Below are 19647 nucleotides of genomic sequence, written 5' to 3'. Positions count from 1 at the left end.
CCAGGGTTGCCAGCAGGGGGCGCTGTGACAATTTGAACATATACATGCATCATGTGTATCCATGTGAAGTCTCGACCTTGTCATGTAAATTACATGTGAATGTGATTACAACGTGTCGCTACGAGCTCCACAGGGAAGCATCATCAAGGTCTGAGGTCTATTCTGGTATATTTTGAGAGGGATCTGAATAATCTGCGAGGAGCAGTGTATAAAAGTAAAAAACATGTAACTTCCTAGTGCCACTAGTTGGCGCTATGACCAGAATACAAAATTAGCATATGGATGTCTTCAGGGTCAGTATGTCATGACATATGAGAAATATGGAGCAGATTACATAATGTATGGCCGAGTTACAACAACGTCCATCTTCATGGCAAATGGCGTTTCTTTGCCGGTCCGGCAAACGCACATAGTTTAATATTTTTTAAATCTTTCAAAGATTTTTCAAGACAAAGGTCTCAAGACCATACTGGCCAAGTTTGGAATTAATCGGGTTTAAGCTCTAGGAGGAGTTAAATGTTTTACAACCCCTAAAAACATGAAAAAAAGGCAAAAAAGGCATATTTTGAGGGATTGATTGTAGCGCCCCCTAATGTTCAAATATTATGAAAAAATTAAGATAGGTTAAGAGTGTCCTTGTGGACATGGGCTACCAATTTGGTGAAGATAGTCAAAGTGATTTGGAAGTTAGGTGTCTTTACATATTAGGCCACACCCCTTGGATGTTCATTGGTCCATATCTTCTGAAAACAATGACATATCAACAATCTTTCAAAGATTTTTGATGGCATTGAACCAATAATGAACCACAACAAGTTTTGTATGATTCGGACCAAGCGTTTAGGAGGAGTTAAACAAAAAGTGTTTAAACTAAATTCAAAATGGCGGAAAATCTTAGTTGCCGTAGCTTATGGTCATAATAATATTTTTTGTAGAGCACATCCAACCGGACATGTATGCTGAATTATGAGTCAATTCGTCATTGGAGGCAAATAACTTGGGCTTTTGAACAAAAATTCATTCTAGGGGCGCTATCGAGCCATATTGTCAATCCGAAGCATTCAATTCATATAAGGTAACTACATATTTGACTCTAAATGTGTGTGCCAAGTTTAGTCAAGTTTCGAGCATATTACATTGTTTATTTGTTCACGGCGAAGGATCAAAGTTTTCTGATGCTACGACTCGCCACACTTCAATGTGTCATTATGACCTTCACAGGGAAGCATTATCAAGGTCTTACATCTATTCTGCTATATTTTGAGGGGGATCTGAATAATCTGTGAGGAGCAGTGTATAAAAGTAGAAAACATGTAACTTCCTGTTGCCATTAGGTGGCGCTAAGACCATAGTTAAAAATTAGCATATGGATGTGTTAAGGCTCAGTATGTCATGATATATGAGAAATATGGAGCAGATTACATAATGTATGGGCGAGTTACATCAACTTGGATTTTTATGGCGAATGGTGTTTTTTGATGTTCGACCCACCGCACAAAGTTTAATATTTTTTAAATCTTTCAAAGATTTTTCACGGCAAAGGTCTCAGGATCATACTGGGCAAGTTTGGAATGGATCGAGTGTAAGCTCTAGGAGGAGTTAACAGTTTTACAACTGCCCAAAACATGAAACAAGGCTAAAAAAAAGGGTAAAAATGCAGATATTGAGGGATTTATTGCAGCACCCCCTAATGTTCAAATATTCTGAAAAAAATCAAGTAGTTTCAGGGATACGATATGGACATAGGATAGCAATTTGGTGAGGATAGGCCAAATAATATAGAAGTTGTGTGACTTCAAATATCAGGCCACACCCCTTGGTCTATATTCTCTGAATGCAATACAATATCAACAAGGTTTTCAGTAGTTATGACGACATTGAACCAATAATGGACCCCAGAAATTTTCGGATGAATCGGACAAAGCGTTTTGGAAAAAAGTGAAAAAAATATTTCTTTACAGAATTCAAAATGGCGGAAAATCTAAGTAGGCGCATTTGATGGCCACCATTAACTTATTTCTAGAGCAGGTCCAGGTGAACCTGTATACCAAATTTCAAGTCAATCGGTCATTGTTGAAAAAAAGTATTAGCTTTCTACCTCAAGGGAGCGCTAGAGAGACAGTTTTTTATAAACAAATACGAAAACTAAAAAATCCTAAATTTTTCACGAGTTCTGATATGCATGTGAAATTTCATTTGGTTGCGGTCTGAGGTGTGCGGCCAGTCGAGGTTTCCGTGGAGAGAAAAATAATAACTCTTAGAAAAACAATAGGTTCCTCTACGACGAAGTCGACGAGGACCCTAATAATAATAATAATTAAAGCTGCAAGCAGCGATGAACGGGTCCTCTTCCTGCTTCGCACGTCGGGGGTGCTGGCCGGACGCCGGCCCCCTCGGCCGAGAGCGCACGCACGGCGTTCGGGCGTTTGACCGTTTGTCACGAGACACTGATTTTACTTTGCTAGTCGGTGGCGCTTTGACTGAGTGAAAAAAGGCTTGTTGATATCCTCAGGCCTTGAATTCTACGAAGCATGAGAAGTTTGGAGCAGATTTGAGCGAGTCCAGGGTTGCCAGCAGGGGGCGCTGTGACAATTTGAACATATACATGCATCACATGTATCCATGTGAAGTATAGACCTTGTCATGTAAATTACATGTGAATGTGATTCAACGTGTCGCTACGAGCTCCACAGGGAAGCATCATCAAGGTCTTAGGTCTATTCTGGTATATTTTGAGAGGGATCTGAATAATCTGCGAGGAGCAGTGTATACAAGTAAAAAACATGTAACTTCCTAGTGCCACTAGTTGGCGCTACGACCAGAATCAAAAATTAGCATATGGATGTCTTCAGGGACAGTATGTCATGAGGTATGAGAAATATGGAGCAGATTACATAATGTATGGCCGAGTTACAACAATGTCAATTTTCATGGCGAATGGCGTTTATTTGCCGGTCCGGCAAACGCACAAAGTTTAATATTTCTGAAATCTCTCAAGGCATTTTTAAGACAAAGGTCTCAAGACCATACTGGCCAAGTTTGGAATGAATCGGGTGTAAGCTCTAGGAGGAGTTAACAGTTTAACAACTGCCCAAAACATGAAAAAAGGCAAAAAAAGGCTAAAAATGCCAATATTTAGGAATTTATTGCAGCGCCCCCTAATGTTCAAATATTATGAAAAAATTAGGGTACCTTAAGGGATGTCATGTGAACATTGTCCAGTAAGTTGGTGAGGATTGGCCTATTAATTAGGAAGTTAGGTGTCTTTAAATATCAGGCCACACCCTTTAAATGTTCATTGGTCTATATTCTCTGAACGCAATGAGATATCAACAAGATCTTCAGTAGTTATGATGACATTGAACCAATAATGGATCCCAGAAATTTTCGGATGAATCGGACAAAGCGTTTTGGTATGAAGCGAAAAAGATATTTCTTTACAAAATTCAAAATGGCGGAAAATCTAGTTAGGCGCATTTGATTTTCACCATGAACTTTTTTGTAGAGCAGATCCAGGTGAATCTGTATACCAAATTTCAAGTCAATCGGTCATTGTTGCAAAAAGTTATTCGCTTTCTACCTCAAGGGGGCGCTAGAGAAAAATGTCTATATGCAAAAATACGAAACCTTGAGAATATCGGGATTTTCGCCAGGCCTGATATGCATCTCAAATGTGACAACTTTTGGAATATGATAAAGGCCTCAAAAGGGCAACATGTTTTTTAGGCTGATTTGCTTTGGCCAATCGGTGGCGCTATGACTAGAATTTTAAATTAGCATATGGATGTCTTCACGGTCACTATGTGATGATACACGAGGAATATGGAGCAGATTGGATAATGTATGGCCGAGTTACATCATCTTACATGTTAATGGCGAATGGCGTTTCTTTGCCGGTCCGGAGAACGCACAAACTTTAATATTTTTAAAATCGTTCAAAGATTTTTGAAGACAAAGGTCTCAAGACTATACTGGCCTAGTTTGGAATGAATCGGGTTTAAGCTCTAGGAGGAGTTAACTGTTTAACAACCCCCCAAAAGGTAAGAAAATAATGCAAAAAATGCATATATTGAGGGATTTATTATAGCGCCCCCTAATGTTCAAATATTATGAAAAAAATAGGGTACTTTAAGGTTTGTCATGTGAACATAGTCTAATAATTTGGTGAGGATTGGCCAATTAATTTAGAAGTTAGATGTCTTTAAATATCAGGCCACACCCCTCGGATGTTCATTGGTCCATATTCTCTGAACGCAATGAGATATCAACAATCTTTTAAAGAATTTTGATTGCATTGAAACAATAATGAAGCACAACAAGTCGTGTATGAATCGCAACTATCGTTTAGGAGGAGTTGAAAAGAATGTGTTTTTTACATAATTCAAAATGGTGGAAAATCACAGTGGGCGGAGCTTATGGTCATAATGTAATTTTTTTTAGAGCAGGTCTAAGCGGACATGTATGATGAATTACAAAGTAATCGGTCATTGCGGGCAAATACCGGGGCCATTTGAACATGAATACAGTCTAGGGGGCGCTATTGAGCCATATTGGCATTTCAAAGCTTTAAAATCATATCAGATAACTACATATTTGACTCTAAATGTGTGTGCTAAGTTTAGTTACGTTTCGAGCATTTTTAGTCCCTCCAAAGCCCCTTCGTTGTTTGACGCGAAGAATGGGTTGCCACGGCAACAGTGTTAGACGAAACATAAAATGCTTCGTCTTCTGGCATCATGAAAGTCTAACCTTCATGTGTAACAAATTTGGTGTTGATCTGATTTACCTTCTCAGAGAAGGAAGCCCAAGAAAAAACGATTTTTGTTCCTGTTACCAGTAGGTGGCGCTACCACTAAAATAAAAAATTAGACTGCACATGTCTTCAAGCCTGGAGTGTCATCACACATGGGGAGTTTAGTACGGATCTGATGATGTGGAGTCGAGTTACAACGGTTTATTCGTTCACGGCGAAGGATCAATGTTTGCCGATGGAGAACCTCGCCGTATTACAACGTGTCGCTACGAGCTTCACAGGGAAGCATCATCAAGGTCTTAGGTCTATTCTGGTATATTTTGAGAGGGATCTGAATAATCTGCTAGGAGCAGTGTATAAAAGTAAAAAACATGTAACTTCCTAGTGCCACTAGTTGGCGCTAAGACCAGAATAAAAAATTTGCATATGGATGTCTTCAGGGTCAGTATGTCATGAGGTATGAGAAATATGGAGCAGATTCCATAATGTATGGCCGAGTTACAACAACGTCAATTTTCATGGCGAATGGCGTTTCTTTGCCGGTCCGGCAAACGCACAGTTTTATATTTTTGAAATCTTTCAAAGATTTTTCAAGACAAAGGTCTCAAGACCCTACTGCCCAAGTTTGGAATGAATTGGGTTTAAGCACTAGGAGGAGTTAACGGTTTTACAACCCCTAAAAACATGAAAAAGGCATAATTTGAGGGATTGATTGTAGCGCCCCCTAATGTTCAAATATTATGAAACAATCTAGGTAGGTTAAAGGTGTCTTTGTGGACATAGGCTATAAATTTGGTGAGGATAGTCCAAGTGATTTGGAAGTTAGGTGTCTTTACATATTAGGCCACACCCCTTGGATGTTCATTGGTCCATATCTTCTAAAAACAATGACATATCAACAATCTTTCAAACATGATTTCTGATGGCATTGAACCAATAATGAACCACAAAAAGTTGTGTATGATTCGGACTAAGCGTTTAGGAGAAGTTTGAAAAAAACTGTTTTTTACAAAATCCAAAATGGCGGAAAATCTAAGTAGGCGGAGCTTAGGGGTCTGAGAGGCTTTTTTGTAGAGCAGTTCAATTCTGACCTGTGGACCAAATCTCAAGTCAATCGGTCATCGGGGGAAGAAAACTATTGCTTTTGAAAAAAAGAAGTCTGTAGGGGGCGCTATTGAGACATTTCTACATAAACAAATACGAAAACTCAATAATCACAAATTTTTCACCAGTCTGCTTCTGCATGTGGAATTTCAGTCTGCTGGGGCGTACCGTGTGCAGCCAGTCGACGTTTGTTTCGCGACAATAATAATAACTCTTACAATAACAATAGGTTCCTCTACGACGAAGTCTCAGAGGACCCTAATAACAAACAGTAGAGCTCACCAGTTCACTGGCCATGATGAGCACGCCGGCCAGGTAGTCCTCTACGTCCAGGTGGAAGCCTTTCTCCCTCACCACCTCGACTGAGGAAGAGGAGGAGGAAGAAGAAGAAGGGAATTAAATTCGTAAACATAACGTTCTCATGATGCGTTCAGGCTCTGCTCAGTGAACATGAGTACTGGCTGAAGGTAGACCAGCACAGGGACCTGGACCCATGTAGACCAGCACAGGGACCTGGACTCATGTAGACCAGCCCAGGGACCTGGACCCATGTAGACCAGCACAGGGACGTGGACCCATGTAGACCAGCCCAGGGACCTGGACCCATGTTGACCAGCACAGGGACCTGGACCCATGTAGACCAGCACAGGGACGTGGACCCATGTAGACCAGCACAGGGACGTGGACCCATGTAGACCAGCACAGGGACCTGGACCCATGTAGACCAGCACAGGGACCTGGACCCATGTTGACCAGCCCAGGGACCTGGACCCATGTAGACCAGCACAGGGACGTGGACCCATGTAGACCAGCACAGGGACCTGGACCCATGTAGACCAGCACAGGGACGTGGACCCATGTAGACCAGCCCAGGGACCTGGACCCATGTAGACCAGCACAGGGACGTGGACCCATGTAGACCAGCCCAGGGACCTGGACCCATGTTGACCAGCACAGGGACGTGGACCCATGTAGACCAGCCCAGGGACCTGGACCCATGTTGACCAGCACAGGGACCTGGACCCATGTAGACCAGCCCAGGGACATGGACCCATGTTGACCAGCACAGGGACGTGGACCCATGTAGACCAGCACAGGGACGTGGACCCATGTAGACCAGTCCAGGGACCTGGACCCATGTTGACCAGCACAGGGACCTGGACCCATGTAGACCAGCACAGGGACGTGGACCCATGTAGACCAGCACAGGGACCTGGACCCATGTAGACCAGCACAGGGACGTGGACCCATGTAGACCAGCCCAGGGACCTGGACCCATGTAGACCAGCACAGGGACGTGGACCCATGTAGACCAGCCCAGGGACCTGGACCCATGTTGACCAGCACAGGGACCTGGACCCATGTAGACCAGCCCAGGGACCTGGACCCATGTTGACCAGCACAGGGACCTGGACCCATGTAGACCAGCCCAGGGACCTGGACCCATGTTGACCAGCACAGGGACCTGGACCCATGTAGACCAGCACAGGGATCTGGACCCGTTGAGTCCTCTCACACACACACACAGGAACCTACTGCCGAGGATCTTGGCCACTTCCTCCCGGACCACCAGGGTCTCGGTCTCCAGGTAGACCACGAAGGTGGCGAGGAACGCCAGGCGCTGCAGGACGAAGCGCCAATGTTCATGGAACCTGGAGGCGGAGCCAAGAACAAGAACAGCAGGGGGCATTTTACCATTTTAATATTATTCATCCATGGATGCAACGTCTTTGTTGTTTATTTGACCACGTGTGTGTGTGTGTGTGTGTGTGTGTGTGTGTGTGTGTTGGATTCCTGATTTGAAAGTAATCCAGATCAGAGTGGATCATCTCTCACATCAACATATCTTTGATTTTAGAACCACAGCAGATGGTAGAGATCATCAGTATAAAACTATATATATATAATGGATAAATGTAAATAAAGATATATTTATAAATAAATGTAAATATATTAGGGCTGTCAATCGATTAAAAAAAATTAACTAATTAATCGCACATTTTGAAATTGCGATTCATTAAAAGTGTTTTCCTTCTTTTTAAAGACCAAACTTCACACAGAGCTGTGTTTTCAAAGAGGCTCCTACCTATAAAGTGCCAGTGAGGTATTTAATATTGTGGATGATAAATTGTTTCTTCAGTGAAACATCAGATTAGTAAAAAAAAGAAGTATATTGAGACCCCATTGGTCCTGTCATCTTTAACATTGAGCAGCAGAACCAGTGGCCTTGGTAACTGACTGACATTCACATATGTCCTGTTCACCCTCTGGAGGCTGGGGGCATTTTATACATTTTACAAAATAAATTAAATTCACCGTTTAAAGTCTTTTGCATGTGACACATCCCCCCGTGTTATACATCAAACATTCCAGAACAATCTCAGCTCTGAAATGAGGCTCATTGTCCTCGCGCCGTGTCCTCTGGTTCTCTGACTGACAGGCTGCTAAATGAGCCTTACCTGTGAGGTGGGAGGTCCTTTGTGATTTACTGAGTGTTCATTGGTTGTTTTTTTCCCGAAATGTTGATAGACAAACGGATTGACCAATCACGTTGAAGGTTTCGTGTGACGAGTTCTTTCCGCGCCGCGTCCCCCGACACGTCGCCCCTCCGTTCCTCTATGCTGGAGATATAAGCTATACAACTGGCCTTCCTTTGAGCTAGTTGATTATCTGGAGCATCACATTTGTGGGTTCGATAAGACTCTCAAAATGGCCAGAAAAAAAGAAGTTTCATGTGAAACTCGCCAGTCTATTCTTGTTCTTAGAAATGAAGGCTATTCCATGCGAGAAATTGCAAAGAAACTGAAGATGTCCTCCAGCGGTGTGTACTACTCCCTTCAGAGAACAGCACCAACGGGCTCTAACCAGAGCAGAAAGAGAAGTGGGAGGCCCCGGTGCACAACTCAGCAAGAAGACAAGTACATTAGAGTCTCTAGTTTGAGAAATAGACGCCTCACAGGTCCTCAACTGGCAGCTTTTTTAAATGGTACCCGCAGAACGCCAGTGTCAACGTCGACAGTGAAGAGGCGACTCCGGGATGCTGGCCTTCTAGGCAGAGTGGCAAAGAAAAAGCCATATCTGAGACTGGCCAATCAAAAGAAAAGATTGGTATGGGCAAAAGAACACAGGCATTGGACAGAGGAAGATTGGGAAAAGATGTTCTGGACAGATGAATCCAAGTTTGAGGTGTTTGGATCACACAGAAGAACATTTGTGAGACGCAGAACAGGTGAAAAGATGCTGGAAGAGTTCCTGACACCATCTGTCAAGCATGGTGGAGGTCATGTGATGGTCTGGGGCTGCTTTGGTGCTGGGAAAGTGGGAGATCTGTACCAGGTCAAAGGGATTTTAAATAAGGAAGACTATCACTCCATTTGGCAACGCCATGCCATACCCTGTGGGCAGCGCTTGATTGGAGCCAATGTCCTCCTCCAACAGGACAATGACCCAAAGCACACCTCCACATTGTGAAGAACTATTGAGGGAAGAAGCAGGCAGCTTGCTGTCTGTAATGGAGTGGCCAGTCACCAGATCTCAACCATTGAGCTGTTGTGGGAGCAGCTTGACCGTATGGTCCTCAAGAAGTGCCCATCAAGCCAATCCAACTGGTGGAGGTGCTTCAGGAAGCGTGGGGTGACATTTCAACAGATTACCTCAACAGATTAACAGCTAGAATGACAAAGGTCTGCAATGCTGGAATTGCTGCAAAAGGAGCATTCTTTGACGAAAGCAAAGTTTGAAGAACAAAATTAATACTTCAAATACAAATCATTATTTCTAACCTTGTCAATGTCTTGACTATATTTTCTATACATTTTGCAACTCATTTGATAAATAAAAGTGTGAGTTTTCATGGAAAACACGAAATTGTCTGGGTGATCCCAAACTTTTGAACGGTAGTGTATATATATTGATATTTATATAAATGTATATGCCTGTACATATATATATAACATGTATATTATAAATATGAATAAACTTAAGTATATATATATATGGCTCCTTACCTGTAGTACTGCTCCGTGGGGAACTTGGTCTTCAGCTCAGCGATCTGAGTCCTGACCGTGCAGAACAACTCCCGCGCTCGTTCACACTTGCTGGGAACTGAGGAGAAGAAGAGTTATGATGATGATGATGATGATGCCATCACTCGGTGGTGAACACGGCTCCGCCCCCGGAGCGGCGAGTGTGTTGCCGCTCACTCTCTTTGAAGCCGGCGGTCTGGTGGACGCTCTGCAGCACCGTGAGGATCTCTCTGCCCGTCTGCTCCAGCGTCTGCACCACCTTACGGATGTCCTGCAGCACAGAGGTCATCAGAACCAGAGCCATCAGAACCCAGAGCCATCAGAACCAGAGGTCCATCAGAACCAGATCCATCAGAACACAGAGCCATCAGAACCAGAGATCCATCACAACACAGAGATCCATCAGACCCAGAGGTCCATCAGAACCATCAGAAGCCAGAGGTCCATCAGAACCAGAGCCATCAGAACCCAGAGGTCCATCAGAACCAGAGCGATCAGAACCCAGAGCCATCAGAACCAGAGGTCCATCAGAACCAGATCCATCAGAACACAGAACTCCATCAGAACACAGAGCCATCAGAACCAGAGATCCATCAGAACACAGAGATCCATCAGACCCAGAGGTCCATCAGAACCATCAGAAGCCAGAGGTCCATCAGAACCAGAGCCATCAGAACCCAGAGGTCCATCAGAACCAGAGCCATCAGAACCCAGAGCCATCAGAACCAGAGCCATCAGAACACAGAGATCCATCAGAACCAGAGATCCATCAGAACATAGAGATCCATCAGAACCATCAGAAGCCAGAGCCATCAGAACCCAGAGGTCCATCAGAACCAGAGCCATCAGAACCAGAGATCCATCAGAACACAGAGATCCATCAGAACCAGAGATCCATCAGAACACAGAGATCCATCAGAACCAGAGCCATCAGAACCAGAGGTCCATCAGAACACAGAGATCCATCAGAACCAAAGGTCCATCAGAACACAGAGATCCATCAGAACCAGAGGTCCATCAGAACACAGAGATCCATCAGAACCAGAGCCATCAGAACACAGAGATCCATCAGAACCAGAGCCATCAGAACCAGAGATCCATCAGAACCAGAGGTCCATCAGAACACAGAGATCCATCAGAACCAGAGCCATCAGAACACAGAGATCAATCAGAACCAGAGATCCATCAGAACCAGAGGTCCATCAGAACACAGAGATCCATCATCAGAACCAGAGGTCCATCAGAACACAGAGATCCATCAGAACCAGAGCCATCAGAACACAGAGATCCATCAGAACCAGAGCCATCAGAACCAGAGCCATCAGAACCAGAGGTCCATCAGAACACAGAGATCCATCAGAAACAGAGCCATCAGAACCAGAGATCCATCAGAACACAGAGATCCATCAGAACAGAGATCTATCAGAACCAGAGCCATCAGAACCAGAGATCCATCAGAACACAGAGATCCATCAGAACCAGATCCATCAGAACCAGAGCCATCAGAACCAGAGCCATCAGAACCAGAGGTCCATCAGAACAGAGATCCATCAGAAACAGAGCCATCAGAACCAGAGCTCCATCAGAACCAGAGATCCATCAGAACCAGAGCCATCAGAACCAGAGGTCCATCAGAACACAGAGATCCATCAGAAACAGAGCCATCAGAACCAGAGATCCATCAGAACACAGAGATCCATCAGAACCAGAGCCATCAGAACCAGAGATCCATCAGAACACAGAGATCCATCAGAACCAGAGATCCATAAGAACCCAGAGCGCTCTGGACTCATCGTGCAGCTCTAGGATGTTTGTTATGGGTAAACTTTGAAGCCAAAATCCAAATCAGACAATGCAATTATTTTATGTGACTTGTTAGCTTAATATTGTTTATTTTGAAGGAATACAAATGGGAGTAAAATCCATGTTGATGTATTTTAAGTGAATGTGAAAGGTTTGCCGAGTCGAAGAGGAGTTACGGATCAGAGCGGCGGACGCGCAGCGGGCAGGCAGGACGACGGAAGCCTCAATGGGACAAATAAGTGAATGTAGTGCGACGTTACGCGTCTCAGGGAAATCCGCGGAACTACAGCGCAACGGAAGCCTCAACGGGACATATTAGTGAACGTCGCGTGGCGTCTCAGCGAAGTCCGCGAAACTACCGCGCGCGTGCTACCGGATGTAATTAGTCACGTAATTAACATTTTAAGGAACAGTAACGACGCCGCGGCTTCGCCTCGACCCTCCGGGGGAAACAACGGCGCGCGCTGGGTGCGGAGGCTGAGCGCGAGCCGCCGCCGGCCCGCGGACCAGCCTCCGGCCGTTGAAGCGCCGCTCGTCGCCCGCACCTCTCTGATGTCCTGGTCGGCGCTCAGGGAGCCCTGGATGGAGCTGAACATCTCGGTCACCGACATCTCGGCCCTCGGTGCACCGGTCCGGAAGAAGAGGAATAAGAAGATGAAGAGGAGGAGGAAGAGGAAGAGGCTAATTCATAAGCAGAAGAAAAAAACATCAACGTGCACAATAACCGCCGTTTCTGCCTTTGTGCGACGCCTGGTGATGACGTCATCGCGTCACGTGACCGTCGCCAACGCTTCCCGCTGCAGAAAAATCTTTTTTATGTGTTTAATTTATTCCATAATAATATTGAATGATAATCATTTTTAAATGCTTTAGATTGTGTTTTAGGATAATAATAATTTCCAGATATAATTTACACTTGTATAGAAAAATGTGTTATAATATAATAAATGAATCATCGTTAGGATACATTATTATATTTGATTATTTATTCTCTATAAAATACCATTAATATGAGTCCATTCATTACTTTCATTCATTATCTGTTATTTATATCAACAGTTCAACACATTGTACGTTAAATATTTACACAAGCTGTGATCTTTAACAAAGAAACACATTTCGTGATATTATAAGATGTGTAAATAGTAAATACACAACACTTGAAGTATATCTCTGGTGTGCAAAGGTAGTATATTATTATAATTTAAGTAATACAATAAAGAGCAAATACTTTTAAAAGGTGGAGCTTGCAGCAGGTATGTTTTCTTTCATGAACAGATGTGGTAATATTAGTAAATGTTGACTATTCTTTTTATGTACTCCTTTGAATTTTTATTAAACACACATTATATAACATACAATATATTGCAACGATAACATTCATTTCATAATTAATTTGTCACAATATCTTTTTTCAGAAAAAATGAAGGCATCTATTCTACAAGAGTACATTTATTAATTCATGAGAACAAAATATTTAAAATATTTTCTAAACTGAATAAATGAGGGTTTAATATATCTGGACCTGTAAATAAACATGATATTCACCAATAAGAATCATTACAGAAACAATTGAGAAATAAAAAGTTCTCTACCGCCATCTGCCTGATGGATCGTGGAGGTCTCCATCGTGGAATATGCCTACTATGAACTATTCATACACTCTGTCATATTCATTGAATGTATTTTAACTCTAAATCTGTACACATTACATCTATTGCATCTGTCCATCCTAGGAGAGGGATCCTCCTCTGTTGCTCTCCTCCAGGTTTCTTCCCTTTTTTCCCCCTGAAGGGTTATTTGGGAGTTTTTCCTGGTCCGATGTGAGGTTTTGGGGCAGGGATGTCTATGTGTACAGATTGTAAAGCACTCCGAGACAAATTTGTAATTTGTGAAATTGGGCTATACAAATAAACTGAATTGAATTGAATTGAATAACAGAAAATCTGCATTACGTCATTCACCCTGTTGATGGAGCCAAAGCAGCGGGCTGCTAATGTTGCCTTCAGGGGCTGCTGGGAAATAAATGGATTAAACGTGAAACAGTGACTCTTTCCAGCCCCGTCCACGGATACGTCACGAGGCTGCGGTTCACATTCTATTGCAGTGAAGTCACAACAGTGGGATGAAAGGATTAATATATAGTATGAACTACTTAACTAACTCATATTTTTGAATTAGTTTTAAATAATTAGAAAAAGTCAAAAAAAGACCTAAATAAATACAAATGTATGGTTTGTAAAATCATTATGAGCCTCTAGTGCAGGGGTCGGGAACCTATGGCTCGCGAGCCCTATACGGCTCTTCCGGTGACGGCATATGGCTCTTTTGAGATCTCCGCCCGCCCCCCTGTAATGTTCTCTATCGCGCCAGATCACAGCAGAAGTATGTCAGGTTCTTTCCTTCAAGACGTCTTTGTTCTTTATTAAACTAAACGTCTGTTGCTGGTCGTCTCTCCAGCAGCATGTCATTCTGTCTCCACGTGTCGCTTTAACATTTCTCCGCTCGCCGTCTCGCGCGCCGCAGAGCGCCGATGCCGGCAGTTTAACTTCCCTAATCCACAAGAAGAAGAAGTAGGGGTTTGGTTCTCAGGGAATATTTAGTTATTAGAGGAAATATTAACATATGATATATGAAGAGAGGAAACTCATCTTCGTTTCCATGGAAACACGTTTCATGCGTGTTCATGAATGACATTGACATCATGAGAGGAGCTGCAGCGGATCAATCAACTCGTTCTGATCACGACTAAAAAAGGAGAGAATATAACTTTGAGATTCTTCATCAGGATTTTTTTGCCGCCTATGTAAATGTATTGATTATTAAAACTATCAAATACTATTTAAATTGTAAAGTAAAAAGTCGTAAACCGCCACTGGTTCTCCGTTAGCGGAGCTGCTAACATTACTTGCTAACGTGACCAGCCAATGTTACTAGCTAACTTTACTAGCTAATGTTACGAGCCAACGTTACTGGCTAATGTTACTGGCTAACGTTTCTAGCTAACGTTACTAGCTAACATTATTAGCCAACATTACTAGCCAACGTTACTAGCCAATGTTACGAGCTAACGTTACTAGCCAACATTAGTAGCTAACGTTACTAGCTCTCCTCCTGTTGGTCTTAACACTGATTGGTTGTTTACAAAGTCACATGATCAGAGACTAGAGAAAAATGGGGGCAGCACGGTGGCTCAGTGGTTAGCGCTGCCGCCTCACAGCAAGAAGGCCCTGAGTTCAAATCCCCGTCGTCCAGGTCCTTTCTGTGTGGAGTTCTCCTCTTGTTCTCCTCTTCTTCTCGTGTTCTCCTCTTGTTCTCCTCTTCTTCTCGTGTTCTCCTCTTGTTCTCCTCTTGTTCTCCTCTTCTTCTCGTGTTCTCCTCTTGTTCTCCTCTTGTTCTCGTGTTCTCCTCTTGTTCTCCTCTTGTTCTCCTCGTGTTCTCCTCTTGTCCTCGTGTTCTCCTCTTGTTCTCCTCGTGTTCTCCTCGTGTTCTCCTCTTGTCCTCCTCGTGTCCTCCTCGTGTTCTCCTCTTGTTCTCGTGTTCTCCTCTTGTTCTCCTCTTGTTCTCGTGTTCTCCTCGTGTTCTCCTCTTGTTCTCCTCTTGTTTGCCTCTTGTTCTCGTGTTCTCCTCGTGTTCTCCTCTTGTTCTCTTGTTCTCCTCGTGTTCTCCTCTTGTTCTCGTGTTCTCCTCTTGTTCTCCTCGTGTTCTCCTCTTGTTCTCTTCTTGTTCTCCTCGTGTTCTCCTCTTGTTCTCCTCTTGTTCTCCTCTTGTTCTCCTCGTGTTCTCCTCGTGTTCTCCTCTTGTTCTCCTCTTGTTCTCCTCGTGTTCTCCTCTTGTTCTCCTCTTGTTCTCCTCGTGTTCTCCTCTTGTTCTCGTGTTCTCCTCGTGTTCTCCTCTTGTTCTCGTGTTCTCCTCTTGTTCTCCTCTTGTTCTCCTCTTGTTCTCGTGTTCTCCTCGTGTTCTCCTCTTGTTCTCCTCTTGTTCTCCTCGTGTTCTCCTCGTGTTCTCCTCTTGTTCTCCTCGTGTTCTCCTCTTGTTCTCCTCGTGTTCTCCTCGTGTTCTCCTCGTGTTCTCCTCTTGTTCTCCTCGTGTTCTCCTCTTGTTCTCCTCGTGTTCTCCTCTTGTTCTCCTCGTGTTCTCCTCGTGTTCTCCTCTTGTTCTCCACTTGGTCTTCTCGTGTTCTCCTCGTGTCTGCGTGGGTTTCCTCCGGTTTCCCCCACCATCATAAAGACATGCACCGCAGCCTCACCCCGGTTCGTATGGATGTGAATGAATGTTGGTGGTGGGGGAGGGGCCGTAGGCGCTGATTGGGGGAGGGGCTGTAGGCGCTGATTGGTGGAGGGGCCGTAGGCGCTGATTGGCTGCCACCCTTCCGTCAGTCTGCCCCAGGGCAGCTGTGGCTCCTGATGTAGCTCCACCACCACCGGGATGACTGTGTGTGACTACTGGACTCTGTAAAGCGACTTCGGGTGCCTTGAGAAGCGCTATATAAAATAAATGATTATTATTATTATATTATAAAATGATGATGTCAAAATCAAATGTTTGATGATCACATGATCTAATGACTCCCCCCCCCCCCCCCCCCAGAGGAGGCGTGGCCCCGCGGTCGGGCCGGCGGCTGCAGATGGTGCTGGTCAACACGGTTGCCTTCAGGGGCGTCTGGCAGAAACAGTTCCTGTTCAGCAGCACGCAGAACCTGCCCTTCACCCTGTCTGACGGGACCGCCGTCAAAGTACCCATGATGCACCAGGCCGGCGAGGTCCGCTTCGGTAAGAGGAAGTGATGAAGTCAGGTGATCACTTGAGTCTGTGCTGGATGAACTGAAGGAGCTCCGTGTAACGTTCAGGGGACAGAACACAAACGTGACTTCATAATATTAATGAACGTGTTTTATTTTGTGTTTTTATGATTTTTTCATAAATCTTTTCAAAATAAACTTCGGTCCTCACAGGAAACAACTTCCTGAACGACGTTGTTACCTTTAAACACGTAAAAACTCATTTACCTTCTGCTTTTAAGCTCCAGACGTGTAAATAAAGCTGTCATCAGCTGTCATATCGTTTTAAAAGGTGCGCTATAGACTCTCCGGGAGCCTCTAGTGGACGTTTGAGGAGCTGCAGGTCACGTGACTTCACCGTTGCCGTTTAGCGTTTCTTTATTAGTTGCCGTCTGAAGCGTCGCCACTAGAGGGCGCCTCCTTTAACCGACCGACTCCACAGGTCAGTTCCGGACGGCGTGGGAGCAGCGCTCCACGGAGCTGGAGCTGCCGTACCTGGGCCTCCAGGTGGCGCTGCCCAGCGACAGGAAGACGCCGCTGTCCTCGCTGGAGTCCCAGCTCAGCGCCCGCCAGCTGGCCTCCTGGGACGCGGGCCTGCGCAGAACCAGGATGGACGTTCTCCTGCCGAGGTTCAGATCCGACGCACCGCCGCACGTTTTACCGTCGGGCCTCTGAACGCCGTCACAAAACTACTTCCTGTCTGTTTATTCGCAGGTTCAGGATGCAGAACAGGTTCAACCTGAGATCGGTGCTTCCCGCCATGGGCATCAGCGACGCCTTCGACCCCACGGCGGCCGACTTCACCGGAATATCAGGTACGAGGCCTTTAGTCCATTACAACCAGAGGAGTCGCCCCCTGGTGGTCAGGAGAGAGAATGCAGCTTCAACACATGAAGCATAGACTTCTATACAACCAGAGGAGTCGCCCCCTGGTGGTCAGGAGAGAGAATGCAGCTTTAACACATGAAGCATAGACTTCTATACAACCAGAGGAGTCGCCCCCTGGTGGTCAGGAGAGAGAATGCAGCTTTAACACATGAAGCATAGACTTCTATACAACCAGAGGAGTCGCCCCCTGGTGGTCAGGAGAGAGAATGCAGCTTCAACACATGAAGCATAGACTTCTATACAACCAGAGGAGTCTCCCCCTGGTGGTCAGGAGAGAGAATGCAGCGTTAACACATGAAGCATAGACTTCTATACAACCAGAGGAGTCGCCCCCTGGTGGTCAGGAGAGAGAATGCAGCTTCAACACATGAAGCATAGACTTCTATACAACCAGAGGAGTCGCCCCCTGGTGGTCAGGAGAGAGAATGCAGCTTTAAGACACTTTAAAGGAAGTCGCCCGTTGTTTCCTCCTCAGTGAAGGAGAGTCTCTACGTGTCCGACGCCTTCCATGAAGTGAGAATAGACGTCGCAGAGGACGGGACGAAGGCAGCGGCCTCTACAGGTGAGACGCTATACGTAGAACATAAAATGTAGAACATAGAACGTAGAACATAGAACGTAGAACGTCGTCTCCTCTGCAGGTGAAGATGAAGTGCACCCCGTGTGTTTCAGCCATGGTTCTCCTGAAGCGGTCCCGAGCTCCGGTCTTCAAGGCGGACCGGCCGTTTCTATTCCTGCTGCGACAGATCAACACAGGTAGGAACCGAGGAGTCGCCCCCTGGTGGCCGGCCGCTGTTATTAATAATAAAGATCAGACATCATTACTATGATTACATTTAATAATAAACATTTGAATTGTTGTTCTTCATTTCAGGATCTATCTTGTTCATGGGACGAGTCATGAACCCCGAGCAACACGCCCCCTGACAGGGTTAGCCGGGTTAGGTTAACCCAAACCCTAACCCTAACCCACAGTATTTATTTGTGGATTATCGGGAAGAGGGAACATGTTTTTGTAAATGTCTGTAAATGTTTAAAAAAATTACGCTCAGTGTTCTGGTCCCTTATTGTTCTACAGTAGTAGTTATTATATTATATAGTATATATTATATATTATGTAAAGCAGGTACTGACTGGGCTGAAACCATCACCACCTCCATCCTCCCTGAGGGCCCTTCAGAGAGGATGGAGGTGGACTACAAACCCGTAGTAGGGCTTTCAGACCCTCATGGACTACAAACCCGTAGTAGGGCTTTCAGACCCTCATGGACTACAAACCTGATGAGGTCCGCCTTCTGACCACGTGGTGCAGAGACAACATCCTCCTTGTGAAAACCAGCAAGACCAAGAAGATTGTTGTTGACTTCCGGAGAGGCCACACCCCCCACTGACCGTCAATGGTGCTGCCATAGAGAGAGTGAGGCCCCCTGAGGGCCCCTGAGGGCCCCTGAAACCTGCATCCCTGTGGGGGAACCAGACCGACTACCTCCTGAAGGGCTTTCATTCTGTTTTTACCCTGAAAGGTTTTTTTCTATTTCTTGGGAGTTGTTCCTGATCCGATGTGAGGTCAAAGGTCAGGGATGTGGTCGGAGTCGACTGTAGAGCCCTCTGAGGGGGATTCCTCCTTTGTGATCTTCGGCTGTATGAAATGAAGAGACCACACGTTAACCCACAATACAGCTGTCATTTAAAATCACAACAAAATGATCAGAAAGTCTGAGTTCATGATCCGTTGGTTCTCACCACGAGTAAACGCTTGTTCTCTGAATGCAGTCCGGTGCGAGCGATGCTAAGCTAACGTTGTTAACAGTTAACATCCAGTGAAGTAAGTTAGCGTTAGAGCTACATGTCCAACCCGACCTGTGAGCTTCACTCCTGAACGAGAGGAGCAGGAACGTGTTTCTACGTTTAACCCTCTGAGTTCTGCTGCTTCTTCGTTAGCTAGCGCCGTTAGCTTGTTACGGTGGAACCCTCGGAACTTTCTGAGGCCAGGAAAGAGATGATGGTCCGAATCTATACGGGTGACACTACCTGAGACATGTTGCATCGAGGTCACCACCAGTCTCGTGTTGTTAGTGTCTCAGACAAAAAACACAAACGGCCTAGGTCCTACGTTACTTCGTTAGCTTATGACTTAAATAAAGTTACGGCAAAGTAAAGTCGGTTAATGCATAAAACCATTCTGATAAACTTTAACTAACAATTAATCTTGACTTTGGGAAACACGAGGCAGAACGCAGAAACAAAGAACTCCAAATTCATACTTTTTACTTTATTAGTTGGTTGCAATCTGA

General features: G+C 44.8%; 2 protein-coding genes across 3 annotated transcripts; one reads left to right on the top strand and one right to left on the bottom strand.

The window, feature by feature from the left end:
• Nucleotides 1–6: 6 nt before the first annotated feature.
• tsn (translin) lies at nt 7–12504 on the bottom strand. 2 transcript variants are annotated; one of them, XM_056435811.1, is made up of 6 exons: nt 12231–12504; nt 10060–10153; nt 9865–9961; nt 7394–7509; nt 6140–6219; nt 7–5844 (listed from the first exon to the last, which is right to left on the bottom strand). In XM_056435811.1, the coding sequence occupies exons 1-6, from the start codon at nt 12294–12296 to the stop codon at nt 5632–5634; spliced, it is 666 nt and encodes a 221-aa protein (XP_056291786.1). In that variant the 5' UTR covers nt 12297–12504; the 3' UTR covers nt 7–5631. The 2 variants fall into 2 exon arrangements, with proteins under 2 accessions (XP_056291786.1, XP_056291794.1); XM_056435819.1 differs by having other exon boundaries at nt 5752–6219; nt 12231–12479.
• A 3745-nt stretch (nt 12505–16249) lies between these two features.
• serpine3 (serpin peptidase inhibitor, clade E (nexin, plasminogen activator inhibitor type 1), member 3) lies at nt 16250–18342 on the top strand. The gene is made up of 6 exons (XM_056436474.1): nt 16250–16457; nt 16908–17094; nt 17180–17280; nt 17829–17915; nt 18026–18109; nt 18228–18342. Exons 1-6 carry the CDS (start codon nt 16250–16252, stop codon nt 18278–18280), a joined length of 720 nt encoding a protein of 239 aa, XP_056292449.1. The 3' UTR covers nt 18281–18342.
• Nucleotides 18343–19647: the final 1305 nt, after the last annotated feature.

This window comes from Pseudoliparis swirei, chromosome 2, assembly GCF_029220125.1.
Source record: "Pseudoliparis swirei isolate HS2019 ecotype Mariana Trench chromosome 2, NWPU_hadal_v1, whole genome shotgun sequence".
NCBI classification, from domain to species: Eukaryota; Metazoa; Chordata; class Actinopteri; order Perciformes; family Liparidae; genus Pseudoliparis; species Pseudoliparis swirei.
This window is presented reverse-complemented; position numbering and strand designations above follow the sequence as displayed.